This window comes from Leptosomus discolor, chromosome 5 (assembly GCF_034619465.1).
Source record: "Leptosomus discolor isolate bLepDis1 chromosome 5, bLepDis1.hap2, whole genome shotgun sequence".
NCBI lineage: Eukaryota > Metazoa > Chordata > Aves > Leptosomiformes > Leptosomidae > Leptosomus > Leptosomus discolor.
Window position 1 is genome coordinate 57,932,505 of NC_141395.1, and position 15,666 is coordinate 57,948,170.

Consider the following 15,666-nt stretch of genomic DNA (forward strand, 5'->3'; position numbering starts at 1 on the left):
AATTCTTAGAAAGAAGGCCACTTGATGTTCCCCCATTTACAATTTATTCTGAAGACCTCTCTAGCCAGTGTTAATCCATATAATGTTGATTCTGTAGTCTGTTTTCTTAATCAAAATAAATACTAAGATTGCCACCTTACTGAATGCTCTATTATATGAAAACCATGAGCTTTATGAACCAGCCTCATGATCAATTATAAAAGATATTTATTTAGTTTTCCAGGATCTATTTTTCCATAATACCAAACTGATCGGTAATAATTCTCTTTCTTGGATTTTACTCTGAATCAAGTTCTACATTATCTATTCACTTATTTTAATGCAGATCAATATCAAGCTGACAGGCTTACAATGAACTACTCATCCTTTTCAAACACTGGAACAACAGTATTTTTTCAGTGTGTGTGCATACACTGGGGATGGAGACTGCTCAGTGTTTTGCAGCTTCTTTGGAGTTCTAGTAGTTACTAAAAAGTAACACTAAGCATCCAAGGTGTTCTTCAGCCAGCTCCTTTACAACTCTTCGCTGCAAGTTATCTGGAGTTATGGATTTCAAAATGTGTGTGTTCAGTACGTGCTATGTGACCCACTTCACAGCTGATGAAACTGTTTACTCCAACAATATCATCAGTAGCCTGTTTCATAAGTTCAGATCTGAATCCACTAAATATTTTCAACATTTCTGCATTAAAATTGGCAATTCTACCATTTCTATCTATTAATTAACAATACATTGTTAGAATGCTTTTTGTTCCTAATAGTCTTTAAAGAACTTACTCATACTGTCCTTTATTTTGGTGGCCATGCACTCCCGTGTCCTTTATCTTATCATTTCAATGTTTTCAAATTCCTAATATTTTCACGTTCAGCAAACACTGGGAATGTGCCTTTCTTTCAATCATTATTCAAATCTTACACCTGTTTTTAATTTCAATTTCTAAATTAGGTTGCTTTTTTAACTACTCTGGCATTCTTTTTAGATTACGGAACTACATTTTTTGTGGGTATCTAGTAAATAATCTTAAATAGTGCAATTATTCACTTTTTAAAAAAAACAAAATTATTTCCATCCCAAAATACTCTGGCTCATATTTGCTTTCAGCTATGTGAAATTCATCCTTTTGAAGTAATAGCTGTGTCTGCTCCTGTTTTGTATTTGATTCAGTTTATAAACAACAAATGTGTCTGAGTTCAACACAGCTGTGTATAAGCAGATGCTAATTTTTACTTACATGATAATTTCTTCTTTATCTGCTATAGTGGGATCTAGTTTAGATTGCCATGTCTTAAATGTAATGCTTGTTGAGTTAGAAGATTGTCCTCTGTAGTAGTTTTTGGAATATTTGTATTGGCAGCATGAGACCTCCAGGTAATTTGGCTCAGATTGAAGTTCTTGTAAAAATATACATTTTTCATCCCTACACATTGAACCTAAGTATTTTGCTGAAAAGACAATCTGAACTTGGCTGTCAGTACTGTTCTGCTTTCTATGCAAAGGTAGTTCTCAGCTGGCAATTGAGAATATTTTCTTTCATGTTGCAGTGAAAAAGAAACAGGGAATGCTGATAGATGGCTCCACTTCCTTCTGTATTTTCTCCTCATTTACTCTTCTTGAAGAGCTTTTAACCAACTGATCTTAACATTATTCATACAAATCCTCCCATAAATTTTCAATATCAGTTAGATTTTATTTTAAATGAGTAGTTCCTATTCTGGGGTTTGTCTGTGCAGACTCTTGCCATTGATGTAAGGATGTTAAAGAAGTATTTTGCTTGAAGTCCTGTGGTGTTTTGCTTAATTTTGTTTTTAGCAGCATGAATTTGTGCTAAATGACTGTACTAAATTATTCCCTCCTTTCACTTTTACAGGTCTTAATGTAAAGTCCTCCTCCTTAATCTAGTCAGATTAATCATAAAATGATTTATTGTCAGTGGGAGACCATCCAAATCATGCAGTTCTTTCTGCTCAGATAGTAAAGAACTCATGCTCCATGTAAGCTAAGCTGTCTATCATTTAATTAGGCATGTTGTCCCACAAGTGGGTCCGGTACCCCAAGTGCAAAACACCAATATACACACGGAGTCATGGTATTTTATTTCATTGATGCTCATTAATGGGTTTCTGTCCCAAGACAGCACACCTGACCTTAGAGTTTTCCATAATTATACACTTAACTAGTACATATTCAACATTATTCTCTTGGGTGATTGGTTCCTTTTCCTCACATCTAATGCAAAGTAGCGCGCGGCCTCTGTCTTCTTGTCTTCTTTGAGTAGGCAGTATCATTTGAGTAGGTGGTCAATGAGTCGGCGGTCACAATCTCCACTTGCTGGAATTACCTTTTGCCTGCTTCTTTTCTAATCTTGGCAAGCCCAAGCAGGTCTTCATGGTTTGCTGGCCAAACCGTAATCCCTCACCCTTTCTGACAGAATATCCTATTTATCGACAAAGCCACATTGTCTAGTAGCTAGTTCCTAAATCTAACCTTAAATCATGTCTAGTTACTGTTTTACTAAAGTAAGATTGGGCCTATACAATGGATTTTTAGCAGCTTCCCAGTTGCTTCAATCACATTTTACATTTCATTAATACCAATGATAACAGCCAGAGATTTGCTTTTAGTTTGCGGGCTTCCATCTTTCTTTCCTCATGGGATTACCCTCACAGTCTTTATATTTATAAAATGTTTAACTAGCAAACCACATTAAATATTATCTAACTATTCCCAGGAAAGGATATTTGCAAATCAGTCAACCATGGTTGCGAACATGCTTGTGTTAATGCTGGTGATTCATTTGTTTGTAAGTGTCGGGAGGGATTCCTGCTAAGAGAAGACGGAAAAACGTGCAAAAGTAAGTAGTCTGATACTTATCAGCATACTTTTTATCTGCAGCTCATGCTTGTGTAGAAATGCATTAACCAGCAAGAGCTATCATCTGTTTCCAGATAAAGATCTTTGCAAATCAGTCAACCATGGCTGTGAACATGTTTGCGTTAATACTAATGATTCATATATCTGCAAATGCCATGATGGGTTCCTACTGAGAGAAGATGGGAAAACCTGCAGAAGTAAGTAGCATGAACTTAATTTGATGAATTACACATATAATCAAGGCCTCTCTGATGTATGCTGACTACCAACTCTGCTGTTTGCAGACAAAGATGTTTGCAATTCGGTCAACCATGGCTGTGAACAAGTTTGTGTGAATACTGAAGATTCATACATCTGCAATTGTCATGAAAAATTTGTACTGAACGAAGATGGAAAGACATGTAGATGTGAGTAGCCTGAGCTATAGAAGTCTGGTTTTATTTGAGGCTTTTAAGTGTTGTGGCTGTGAGCCTTTGCACATGTGTATGTTTGTGATTTCCAACTATTTGAGCTGGTTAATGAAAGATATTATCTCTCCCTAACGAACTTCACCTCATAAACTCCATCCACTCTTCTCAGATAAAGATGTTTGCAACTCAGTTGACCATGGCTGTGAACATATTTGTGTTAATACTGATGATTCCTATATCTGCAAGTGTCATGAGGACTTTGTACTGAAGGAAGATGGGAAAACTTGTAGGAGTAAGTTGTTTAATCTTTGTTTTGTACTTCCTGATCAGTTAATGAAACACGCTATGCAGTGTGTTATTTATGTCTTTAATGTAGAATTAATGTCATGGAAGTGAGCTCCATGGAAGATTATTGCCATAATTTTTATATTTTGTGAAAGTTATTTACCTAGCTAACTGTGCTAAATATAATTTTCATTATTCCAAGGTAAAAATATCTGCAAAACAGTCAACCATGGTTGTGAACATGTCTGTGTTCCAACTGGTGATTCATACACATGTCAGTGTCACAAAGGATTTATATTGAGGCGAGACAGGAAAACATGCAGGAGTGAGTAGCTGAAACTTTTATGGGGAATATGTTTTTTTCAGTCATAAAAGAAATAACAGTTAATTTAACTTGAAGTTTGTTCATGCCAGTTTTGCATTTGAGAAGTGGTTTAATATGGAAATTCTCTTAATTCTCAGATAAAGACCTGTGTAAATCCATCGACCATGGCTGTGAACATGTGTGCATTAATAATAACAATTCATACAGCTGTCAGTGCCATGAGGGTTTTGTCCTGAGACAAGATGGGAAAACATGTCGAAGTAAGTAACTCAATATGTCCGTCAGCCACTCATCTCTGGCACTGCTGTATAAATGAACAAAGATGTTCTACTCCTTTGACATACATTCTTCAAATATCATGTTTGGAGTCTCTGAATTTATAAATGTGTTAAATAGAATACATATAAATACTTCATTTTTTCCTAGATAAAGATGTCTGCAAATCAGTTGCCCACGGTTGTGAATATATTTGTGTTAATAATGACGATTCATACATCTGCAAATGCCAGGAGGGATATGTACTAAAAGAGGATCAGAAAACATGCAGAAGTAAGTACATTTTATTTAAAAAGCATTTTTTTCTTTGATTTCTAAAATTACTGAACCTCACTTCAACTGCCTCACTTCAAAAATTATATAATATTTGAAAGCCCAAAGCATGTGTGAGTGTGATGGAAAATGGCTTGAACAATTAACTTGATGCTCTCATAAGAAAAAAATAACAAATCGGAACAGTTGTTTTGTTATAGCATCAAGTGTGGTAATAATTCTTTCCAAACATCAGGAAAAAAGCCAAAGTGAAACCTTATTGTCAAGGAATGTGCACTTCAGTCAGATTCATATACTGTGGAGCTTTTATCTTTATATAATCCATTTTAAAATATCATTAATTCTATTTGCTTATCTTCTAACATGACATGCTTAGAGCATGACATGCATTTATCTTATCACTCCTTAATACTTGGAGGAGAAATTCTTCTACTGGAACTCAGGAAAAACATTTAGTCTGCAAAAATGGATGCCTTAGTTGGGGATACTATTATTATGAAAAGAATGGTAACATGTTCATGGCTGATCTCAATCCTAACGAAAACCATTCACCATGAATTCCTGCCCTATCTTGACTTATGCAATGATATTGAGGTGTTGCTGATACTCGTATTTATTGTTTTTCCATCACCTTAGTATGTGTGACACATCTTTTCCTCAGATGACTGCAGAAAGGAACTCTTGGACAGCAGTTTTAAAATAGAGTTGTTGCCTAAGAAGAAAAGCCTAAGCTTTAAAGCTGAAAATTCCTTATTCCTACACTGATTTGGTAACAGACATCTTCAGTAATTTCTGCAGTCAAAGTAATTTCTGCTGCACAATTCTCTCTTGTATAGTGCTTAGAGCATTCTTACTATACAAACATCAGAGATGAGTGGGGGTCAAAATTCATGTGGTCCAGACTAAGATGCAAATGTTACTTTCCTTAGTATGGCAAATTTTCCCTGGAAGTTGCATTGATCAAATAGGAGCTGAGCATCTCTGCAGCCAGCCCCTTGCACAAAACACGGTGGTCTATGTCTGCTGGAGGCAGTTGCTTTCCAGAATAAAAAAACACCTGGCAGGACCAGTCTGCAGCTTCAAAGACATTGTCCGGTCCCTAAATTCCCTAACCTTATCATGGATGCACGGTGCCTCCAAACTGCTTTGATTTTTGTGTGTGCACTTGCCAAAAAGTATGAGAACTCCAAATTCGTCAGACTCCTGACAAACTCTCAGCCTTAATGGGTAAACAGAAAAGGTTGATTTCAGCAATGCATAAGCCTTCTAATTACAGGATTGTTAGAGAGTTACAAGCAAAAACCCTATATAAGCAATTCTGATCCATGTTTAGCAGCTAGGCATATTTCTAGCATTTACTGTCTCACCTATAGTTTTGTAGCTGTTTTTCTGCCACTAGAGGTTTAAGTTTGTGCTATAAAAACATGTGCATTGTCTGAATTTTGTCCCCAGACCTGAACCTCATCCTAAGCTCTAGGGCAGGCTACCTAACCCTTCTCTTCTCGCTCAGCTTTCCCTAAGCTCTTAGGCTTTTGCCTCACTGTTCCCTGTCACTCTAAATATGACTCCTAGATTTTCACCTTATACAGAAGCGTGGCTTCACTGATTCATTTCTTTGTACCACCTTCACCTTTTTGCTACTTATGCCACACAAATGGAGCTCCAATGCTTCTCTTCCATCTTTCAGTGCTGGTCATCCACACAAATGTAAAATTAGCATACTGACCTATCCCTGGAAGAAAATGATGGTGACTCTATATTCTAGCTGTGTTCTTCAGTTACACAGTTCTCTCCAATTAACAGTCATTCTTAAAATTTGCTGGTTGTTGCTGTGTTTTTAAGAGTTGTAGTAATCTGCAAAGCAGTATGTCTCAGTAAGTATTCACTGTGATTATCTTCTTGTTAAACTTTCAGTCATGGGCACACTCTTAGCTTTTGATATAGACTTTACACGACATTTTTAGGCAAAGTTGGATGAGCCAGGAACAAGGTACTGTACATGATCTCTGAGTTTATGGAGTCCTTGGGTAACTAGGTCCCTTTTTCAGCTTTGTGGAGTTTTTGATCTGAACGATCTGAACACTCTGCTGCTCATTTCACAGGATGCACTGAAGGCCCACTTGACCTGGTGTTTGTGATTGATGGGTCAAAAAGTCTCGGAGAGGATAATTTTGAAATTGTAAAACAATTTGTCTTGGGAATCTTGGATGCACTTGAGATTTCACCCAAAGCTGCTCGAGTTGGTTTGCTTCAGTATTCCACTGAAGTTCGCACGGAGTTTACATTAAGGCAGTTCAACTCAGCCAAAGACATGAAGAAAGCTGTATCACAAATGAAATACATGGGGCGAGGTTCCATGACAGGACTGGCTCTGAAGCAAATGTTTGAGAGAAGCTTCACAGAAACAGAAGGAGCAAGGCCATTTTCAGCAAATGTCCCTCGAATCAGCATTGTGTTTACAGATGGACGAGCCCAAGATGAAGTCTCCGAATGGGCTGCTAGAGCAAAGCAAAATGGTAAGTGGAGATGTTTCAGACTCATTCTAAAAGACAAATATTGTTAGAAATAAGATGTGCTAATAGCATGGATATGCTACAGTATGTGCTAATCAAGAGGATGTTTGCCATAGCAGTCTGGCTAGTACGGTGACCACTGTAGCCGAACATCAGAACTGTGGTGTTCACAGGAGCCTTTGCTACAAGGCATGTATGTTACCCTGAGTGTGGGACCCATGATGAGTGTCTCACCACGGGGTTCCCCTGCCATCCTGTGTGGTTTGAGCCTACCCAGCTGGCCACAAAAGCACCACGCAGCTGCTCGCTCACCCCTACCCCGTCCCCTGAGGGATGGGCAGGAGAAAATGCAACCAAAAAGGCTTGAGGGTCGAGACAGAGGACAGGGAGGGAGGGCTCACTCACCAGTTATGGTCACGGGCAAAAGACAGATTCAACTTGGGGACAACAACATAAATTTAATACAAACAACCACCACCATCGAGGAGAATGAGAGACACAACCAGGCCTTAAACACAACACACCTTCCCCTCACCCCACCCCTCCGGCCTTCCCGGGCTCAGCTCTGCTCCCTCTTCCCCCCCAGCAGCGCAGGGGGCAGGGAATGGGGGTCACAGCCCGTCCGGCACAAGATGTCCCCGCTGCTCCTTCCCCCTCAGGGAGAGGGGCCCTCGCAGCCCTCCCCTGCCCCACCGCGGGGTCCCTCTCCCGGCAGACAGCCCTCCAGGAACTGCCCCAACGCGAGTCCTTCCCGCGGGGCCGCAGCTCCCCAGAACCCCCCAGCGCGGGTCCCTCCCGGGGCTGCCGCCCTCCCACCGACGGGCGGCTCCAGCGCGGCCGCAGTCGCGGCTGCTCCGGGCCCGGTCCCTGCTCCTCCGGCCCGGGGCCCTCCGCGGGCTGCAGGGCGACCTCGGGGCCGCCGCTGGGCTCCAGGGGCTGCAGGGGCTCAGCCGCCACCCCCCCGCGGGCCGCAGGGGAACCTCTGCTCCGGCACAGCTCCCCCTCTCCTGCCTCACTGACCAGGGTGTCCGCAGGGCTGTCTCTCTGCCATCCCCCTTCTCTCTCCAACTCACCAACACAGACAGAACAAAGTGACAGAAATTAACTGGCTCTTTCACTCTTAAATAGTTATTCGCAGAGGCGCCATTGGCCTGGCCTTGCCCAGAGCTGGGTCCGGAATTGGAGCCGGGGGAGCTTCTCGAAGCCTCTTACAGAAGCCGCCTCTGTAGCCCCCTCCCCCGCTACCAAAACAGTGCCAAAACCCCACCAGACACCAGACCACCACACATCCACAGGTACTACCCATCTGGCATGCCATGCTGTGCCCTGAACATACCCACTAAGGGCAGACATGTCATACAGAGATTTGTGAACACTGGGAACCTCATCAAAAATTCTAAGAAAACAATAAAAAAAACCCCAACCTGTCTCTTCAAAATACAGAAATCTATCCTGCTGAGAAATGCTATGGTAATAGTTTGTTATATTTTTCTTTACATACAGTCTGTATTTTTAACCAATTTTATAGCGCTGATGATGTTCTGGAAGGAAGATGGGTCCTCTTTACAAAAGGATATAGCTTTTGTGCTGTCTATCTTTCTGTTTCTATGTGCCTTATCAGATGATATGCTAAAAGGTAACTGAAAACTGGTGATTTTTAATTTAGAATATGTCTGAACAGAAATCCATCCTCTAGGAAACCTATACCACAAATAAGAAACTTTTCAGCTGTTTAGGAGAGTCAACTGAAAATTTTCAAAACTTTTCAAAAAAATAAAGGCTCCCTTTTTTCTTTTGAAAATATTTTCTATTTTATGAGAAACTGCTCTAAGAACCATGGCTGATAGCCCATAACACAGAGAAAACAGTCAGACTTTAGAAGATGCTGCACATCTTTTTTCTGTTCTTGTTTTATTGACTTCATATATCAATCACAACTTGATACATGGGTAGTATAGCATTGCTCAGGATACCCTTCTGTAAGGAGAAAAGGGAAAAATGTCCATGGATTTGAGAAGAGTATGTTCTAACAAGGTGTGGTGGTTTGACCCTGGCCAGATGCCAGGTGCCCACCAAAGCCGCTCTATTACTCTTGCCCCCCTCAGCTGGACAGGAGAGAGAAAATATAACAGGCACGTGGGTCAAGATAACGACAGTTTAATAAACCAAAAGCAAAGGCCGCGTGTGGAAGCAAAGGAAAACAAAAGATCTTATTCTCTACTTCCCATCAGCAGGCGATGTCCAGCCACTTCCTGGGCAGTAGGGCTCCAGTACGTGAAGCGGTTGCTCTGGACGACAAACGTAAAACAAATGCCCCTGCCTTCTTCCCCTTTTCTCTAGCTTATATTGGTGAGCAGACGTCATATGGTATGGAATGTCCCTTTTGTCAGTTTGGGTCAGCTGTCCTGGCTATATCCCTTCCCAAGTTTTTTACCCACCCCCAGCCTACTGGGGAAATATTGGAGAGACAGCCTTGATGCGGTGTGAGCCCTGCTCAGCAGTAGTCAAAACACTGGTGTGTTAGCAACACCTTTATAGCTACCACTACACAGCACAATGAGGGCTCCATCTCAGACAGACCTATTACAATCTCCACCCCTTATTCCATACCATTTGTGTTACGCTCATGTACCACATAATTTAATGCACATCTTTTAACCATTTCATTGTATTTAATTCTCATTACTGAAATTCCTTCTTACCGATACTTAGAACTTAAGCTACATACTTAAAGCATCTTTATTTCCAGCATAGAGATTTATACATTCTCATTAACTACTATCCCTTGTCCTTTAGCAGATAGATAGTCTTCTTCCACTCCCCCCAGTCTAAAACTTGGGTCCCATCTATCAAGATGAGTGTTCAGGACAGGAGAAGTAGTATGTTCAATTGTTGGGCACCAGCATTGGCTTGGTTTGGGTCATCGCTGCACTCGTCTGGTTCCTTGCGAAAATCACTCTTTGGCAGTTCGGGTCATTCCTGCTACTTTACTTCCTACAACATATAAATTACTTTTCAGCAAAGGTTAAATCTCCTTTTTGGCACCCAACGTGGGGCATGAAGGGTTAATGAACCAGGGGGGAGAGTGAGCAAGTGGCTGTGTGGTGCTTAGTTGCGGGCCAGGGTTAAACCATGACACAAGGGCACAATTAAAATGAAAGATAAACAAAGTGGGGTTTAAAATATTAAAAACAAACCCAACTAACTAGTGAGATCTGGGAAAGCACATGGAAGATTTACGGGACTGAAGAGGGAAAGAGGGACAAGCCAACCTTGCTTACTTGCTGAATGAAACCTCAGCTCTGGACTGTTTATACTGATATTTGTAATGCTACAAGCCAAATCCATCCCCTGTGTAATTGCAGCGTAGGCAATGCAGTAACGCTGAATATAAAATTGGCCTTGAATGCTTTATCACTGATATCTCCAAGTCTTTAAAAAGCAACAGACCTCAGCATGAGTGGTCCATTCATTAAATTGGATCAGCTTCTGGTGAATGTTTCCATTCCCTGGCTAAAGTGCAATGGTAGCCAGATTCACATCAAAAAAGTGAGGAGATGCTTACGTTAAATGTTAAAGAGTTGGAAAAGGTATATTTTATGATGTTATCAGGCCCAGGATTCTTCAGCAAAAAGGTTAAAGTTGCAATTCAGTGAGTGTGTAGCTGTTACTACCCTGTGATAATAAAGAGATATCAAACCTCTTCATCTTAAGTTTTATCTGAAACCAACCAGCTGGGAAGGCAGCTTCTGCTCTTGAATCTTATAAAAGAGCTTGAAATACTATAAAGCTAATAGTTGTATTATGAATCACAAAATCAGTACTAGTTGTGGGCGCTTTCTAAGCCAGAACTGATGTAAAGAGAAATGTTGTATCAGATCATATGTTCATGAGAATTAAAAAATAACTGCTGACAAGCAGGATATTGAAGATCACTATGTTTTGTATTCATTGCTTGTTTAAAATCTGTCTGGTGAGAGGGCTGTGAACCACTTCCTCCTTCCCCACTTTCAGAGTGAAGAAAACTACAAATCCTCATTTACTTTCTCCCTGGCACCTCTGCTGGGGAAATGCTTGTCCCGAACATCCCTGTTGTAAGGCTATTTTCTCTCCTAGCACCACAAATCGGGTTTTACCCCTGTTCTTGCCCTCGTAGGTCTGGGTGCCTTTGCAGTGCCTCCCAGCCCACTAGCGTCCCTTAGAGTGCAAGAATCTAGTCTCAATGTGCTCTGAGGATTTCAAAGAAACACTATTTTTCTTTAAAAATTACTGCCATCTTTCAGGATTCTGCCCTATTTGCTAATACATAACAGGACTGCCCATCAGCCCAGTAATTAGCTTTGTTGTGCACACTCCAGGACACAGACACACACAAACCAGGAACTTTCAGTGCAGCTGTGAGGCTGACTTATGTGATTCTCTTAGATGTTTTGCATTACTCTTTCTGGGTTCATTTACTATCAGTAGTGGCCAGGCAACTGTCATCTCTTTAACTGAAAAACTATCTGTTAAATTACAGCAAAGCAGCGACTTTCTACACATCTCTCAATAAGTAAAGCATATTAAGTCTGTTCGAAACCAATTTTGAAGTTACACAGCATATACATTTCTTGTGCTCTGCCTTTCTCTCTCTCTAAAATGACTAATGCTCATATTTTCCTTTCATGGAGGAATAAGGGTTTAGAACTGCTGATGTAATAATAATTATTTGCAATTTCTTTTGAATGTAGGTATAATTATCTATGCCGTTGGAATAGGAAAAGCAATTGAGGAAGAACTGCTGGAAATTGCTTCTGAGCCATCATATAAACATCTCTTCTATGCTGAAGATTTCACAGCTATGGAGGACATAAGTGAAGAGCTAAGAGTGCAAATCTGTGAAGGTAACAGTATTCTGCTTTCATTGAGACAGAAGAGGAATGAATGCTTAGAGATTTTTTGCAGGCCTAAAAGGACAACTATTGTCATAGTAAAGGTCATAGATCATTGGTGTCAGACATTGCAAGACGTAAGTGACTCGCTGTGGCTTTTCTGCCCTTTAACATGTGAGGACTAGATCTATCACTGGGTAAAGGTATATAATAACTATCTTTTATTTTCATAAAGGTTGCATAAAATGTACGCTTCTGTGCACAACTGAGGAATCAATTGCTCCTTCCCCTTTCTTTTTCTACAGTTAAGTCAGCCATGCACTGAACCCCACCCCACTAAAGAAACACGATCTACTTCATTAGGAATGTAGGAAAATAATCAGGGATTTATAATGCCTTAATGAGAACAAAAAAATACTCTTAAGACCAGTGGCAAAAGCCTATACCACAGCAAAACAAATCATCAGGAGTTGTGCATATTTATAGAAGACTAAAAATAGTTTATTGTATATACATTTACAACTAAAGAGTGGGTCTCAGGTATGCATAAGCACCAAGTTTTGCTCCACAAATGTGGAAGGTTTGTTCCAGAAAGCACCCTTCCTCACTCTGGCACCAAGAGCTTCTATATAAACATTCCCAGCTAAAGTTTTGCAAGGGGAAGGGGGAATGTGAGCTGGGACGAAAGCTGTTCAGCCACAGAGAGGACAGCATGTCTCTTCCCACTCACACATTGCCAGGACACAATATTATTTGTACGTTCAAATTGGTACCTGGAGCAAAATTCAGAAATGTCATTGTGAATAATATTAGTCATAGCACTAGAATTGTGCAAGATGATTTCATTTTCACTAGCTTCTCTTTGGTTGTTTTTCTTGCAATTAAATGGAAATAGGTTTTATTTTCGTCTTTAAAGGTGCTGTGTAAAATTGGCAGCAAGCAGCCGTGTATTTCTTCCTCATACAGATGTGAAGGAAGAATCTGAAGAAAAAAGAATGTTTCCTAGCTTGTAGATTCTTTGTGTTTTTCTCAGTCTTAAGTCCTAGTTCCATCTTTCTGAAATACAAAATGCTATGGTAACATGAAACCAAGTCTGTTCAATTAACCTTCTCATTAGGCAGATAATCTGCTGATGACAGCATGTCATCTTAAAAGCTTGGGGAGACACCGAAGCCAAAACTATTTGGCAACTGGTGTAATTCTCACTCATTAGCAACCCCCAGAGCTCGGTGATGGAAATGCATCCTTCAGGTACCCACAGCGGTGGTTAGCAACCACGATTGTGTTTGGGTTTTTTGGTGTTTGGGGTTTTAACTTTACTTGGCATGAAAAATAAGTAAATCCTGCCCCTTTGTGGCAGTTTCTAGACTGCATCTCTAGTAACGGCAGAGCTGGTGCCTCTCAGCTTCTGCCCTCCTCCTCTCTCACCAACAGGCAATGCCTCACACCTGTAAACTGAGGACTGACCCAGCCTTGTTTTTCTGGACACTCCAGGACTACCTATTACTCATCAACTCACTCCACCAGAAATTCTGTCTCCAAGCCTGTTACACAAGTTGAAAGTTCTTCCCCCCCCGCCCCCCCCCCCCTCTGCTTTGGTTTGCAGCCTATTTTTTCCCCCTCCTTTGCAACACCAGTAATTTCATTGTTACTCCAGCCTTGGTCCTTAGCTGAGGACTTCTAAGGCTACAGCCCATGAGGGCAACGGGAGATCCTCTGAACTTCATGGACTCCACTAACAAAGCCTGTCATCCCCAGTCCCAGCTGTGGATGGGCTGCATGTTTCCAAGTAAAGCAGAAGCACTCCAAAACCTCTTTTGGGGTGAGGCTTTTTCCTTTCATTTTGCAAGAAAGCATCAGCCTTGTAGGATAGCTGCTGATTACTATTAATTATTCTTGATGACTAGTAGTAAAAAAAAAAAAAAAGTGGTTTTCTCTTTTGCCTCCTATTAAGAGGAATTCAGTCGGAAGGCTTCCATTCATTGCCTTGGTTAATGTTCATTTCTCATCTGACTGGAAGCACTAACGAGGCTGCAGAAATGTCATACATAATCCGCACTCATTGTGATTGCCTCTTCACCCCTGCTCTGAGCATGTGCATTATGGGAGCTTTTAATTTTTGCCACAAGACCCCAGCCCTGATTAGATGACAGTACTCAGCAGCCCACTGGTTAACATTCTGTTCTCCTTCCAAATTATGGATCATTAATCACTGCTGCAAATGGTCAGCCAGTTTTTCAAGACATTTTCTCACAGGCTTTTCCTAACAAAATCCTTAGGTTTTGTTACTAAACATAACACTAAAACCACTCAACTTTAGCATTGTTCCCCAACAAATTTGAATACTTAAGTTCACTGCACTGACTTCACCAAGGGACTCACTTGGGCTTAGCAGCCTGTGTCACTACTTGTCTGATTATTCACAGCTTTACAGAGGTGATGAGATCCGAAGTCTTTGGGCCCCAACCAGTTTCTGAAGCCTGAAGAAGTGTTTCTGAAATGCCCAATTCCCATCCCAAACTGCAGATCTTCTGCCACACCTCTACCAGCATATCTATCAGTCTTCTTTCCTGTCCCTTACATCTGAATCCTAATTACTTGTCTATACCAGCCCAGTGTCCAAAGCTCAAACTTTTCAGGTCAGTTCCTCTGCCCTTCCTAGACAGCCTCCTCATCAGACCATGGCTCTTAAACGACTTCTAGAGCAAGTCATTACCCAGGGTCAAACACTCAAGGTTCATCTTACCTGTTTCTTCCTGCCTACACCAGCAATGGCACCATCCTTGTTCCCAGTTGATCATTCTTCTGCTAGACTCCTTACCCAGTTTGTTTCATTCCTTACCTTGTGATATCCCACAGCCCTCTGCCCTGAACTCTTCTCCGGAACCTGTGTTCCTTCCGCCTGCTGGTGCCCACGCACTTTTTGATATATATAAATATTGTAGTTCTGCCCCCTGAACTCTGGCCTTCTTACTCAACCACTCATCTCTGTTCATGCCCTGTTCCTCATGCTCACTCCCACCCAGGGGGTCTCATCTCCTTCCCAGTGCAGCTTTGCACAGCTGTTTATTATTGTGCATATCAGAATTCACTAGACCAACAGAAATCTCTATAGCTATAACAAACCTGTGGGGCCCAGAAGCATCTTCCAGCTCCCTACTACATCTTCATGGCCTATCAGGAGAGTTTGCACCATCCCATTTTACCTTCACACATTCACTTTCATTGAAGGAACTCTGGGCATATTTGCAGGGAGAGAGTCCCAGGCACTCCATCCACTCCCCTGGCACTGTTGATCAAGTCATGTCATTGTTAAGTGTATGTTCTTCAGCTCCTCTGGGTCATTAAGGACTCCACAGTTAATTGAAGGTGAAGCATTTGTTTTCTATAAAAGAATCTGTTCTTAAGGAACCAAGGCTGCCTCTACATTACCCTCCTTGCGGCAAGAAAGGGGTAGTGCACAAACAACTCGACATGGTTATACCTACATAGAAAATAGGTTTCCATTTCTCTCCAGACACCCTCTGACTGAAAAGATGGGTATGTGGAGTCTGAAATAAATTCCTACATTTTCAAGGCTGTGCTTCATGAGTTAGAACCTTGTATTTTTGCTTGTAACTGTAGTGCATCAAATAAACTCCACTGTGCCCCTCTCACCTAAACACTCCCAACTCCCTAATCAAAGTTTCCCATTATAAAGGAGAAAATTGAAGAAGAGTGAATTTCTTCCTTCTCCAAGCAGGTTTTATTCTTATTTGGTTCACCCCAAAGGACTGATGGATGACAGTGAAACACACAAGAATTTTCCCTAAAGAACACAAAGTAGGTTGCTGTTCTTTCA

General features: G+C 41.1%; 1 protein-coding gene across 2 annotated transcripts in view; it reads left to right on the forward strand.

Annotated features, from left to right (window-relative positions):
• Nucleotides 1–15,666, forward strand: part of MATN2 (matrilin 2) — a 66,869-nt gene that overhangs the window by 48,170 nt on the left and 3,033 nt on the right. Inside the window, exons 14-22 of one of the 2 annotated variants that reach the window (XM_086465075.1) lie at nucleotides 2,730–2,852; nucleotides 2,947–3,069; nucleotides 3,157–3,279; nucleotides 3,452–3,574; nucleotides 3,770–3,892; nucleotides 4,030–4,152; nucleotides 4,319–4,441; nucleotides 6,544–6,957; nucleotides 11,685–11,837. In XM_086465075.1, coding sequence (XP_086321201.1) covers nucleotides 2,730–2,852; nucleotides 2,947–3,069; nucleotides 3,157–3,279; nucleotides 3,452–3,574; nucleotides 3,770–3,892; nucleotides 4,030–4,152; nucleotides 4,319–4,441; nucleotides 6,544–6,957; nucleotides 11,685–11,837 — 1,428 coding nt within the window. The remainder of the gene's footprint in view (nucleotides 1–2,729; nucleotides 2,853–2,946; nucleotides 3,070–3,156; nucleotides 3,280–3,451; nucleotides 3,575–3,769; nucleotides 3,893–4,029; nucleotides 4,153–4,318; nucleotides 4,442–6,543; nucleotides 6,958–11,684; nucleotides 11,838–15,666) is intronic. The other variant, XM_086465077.1, reaches the window with a different exon arrangement.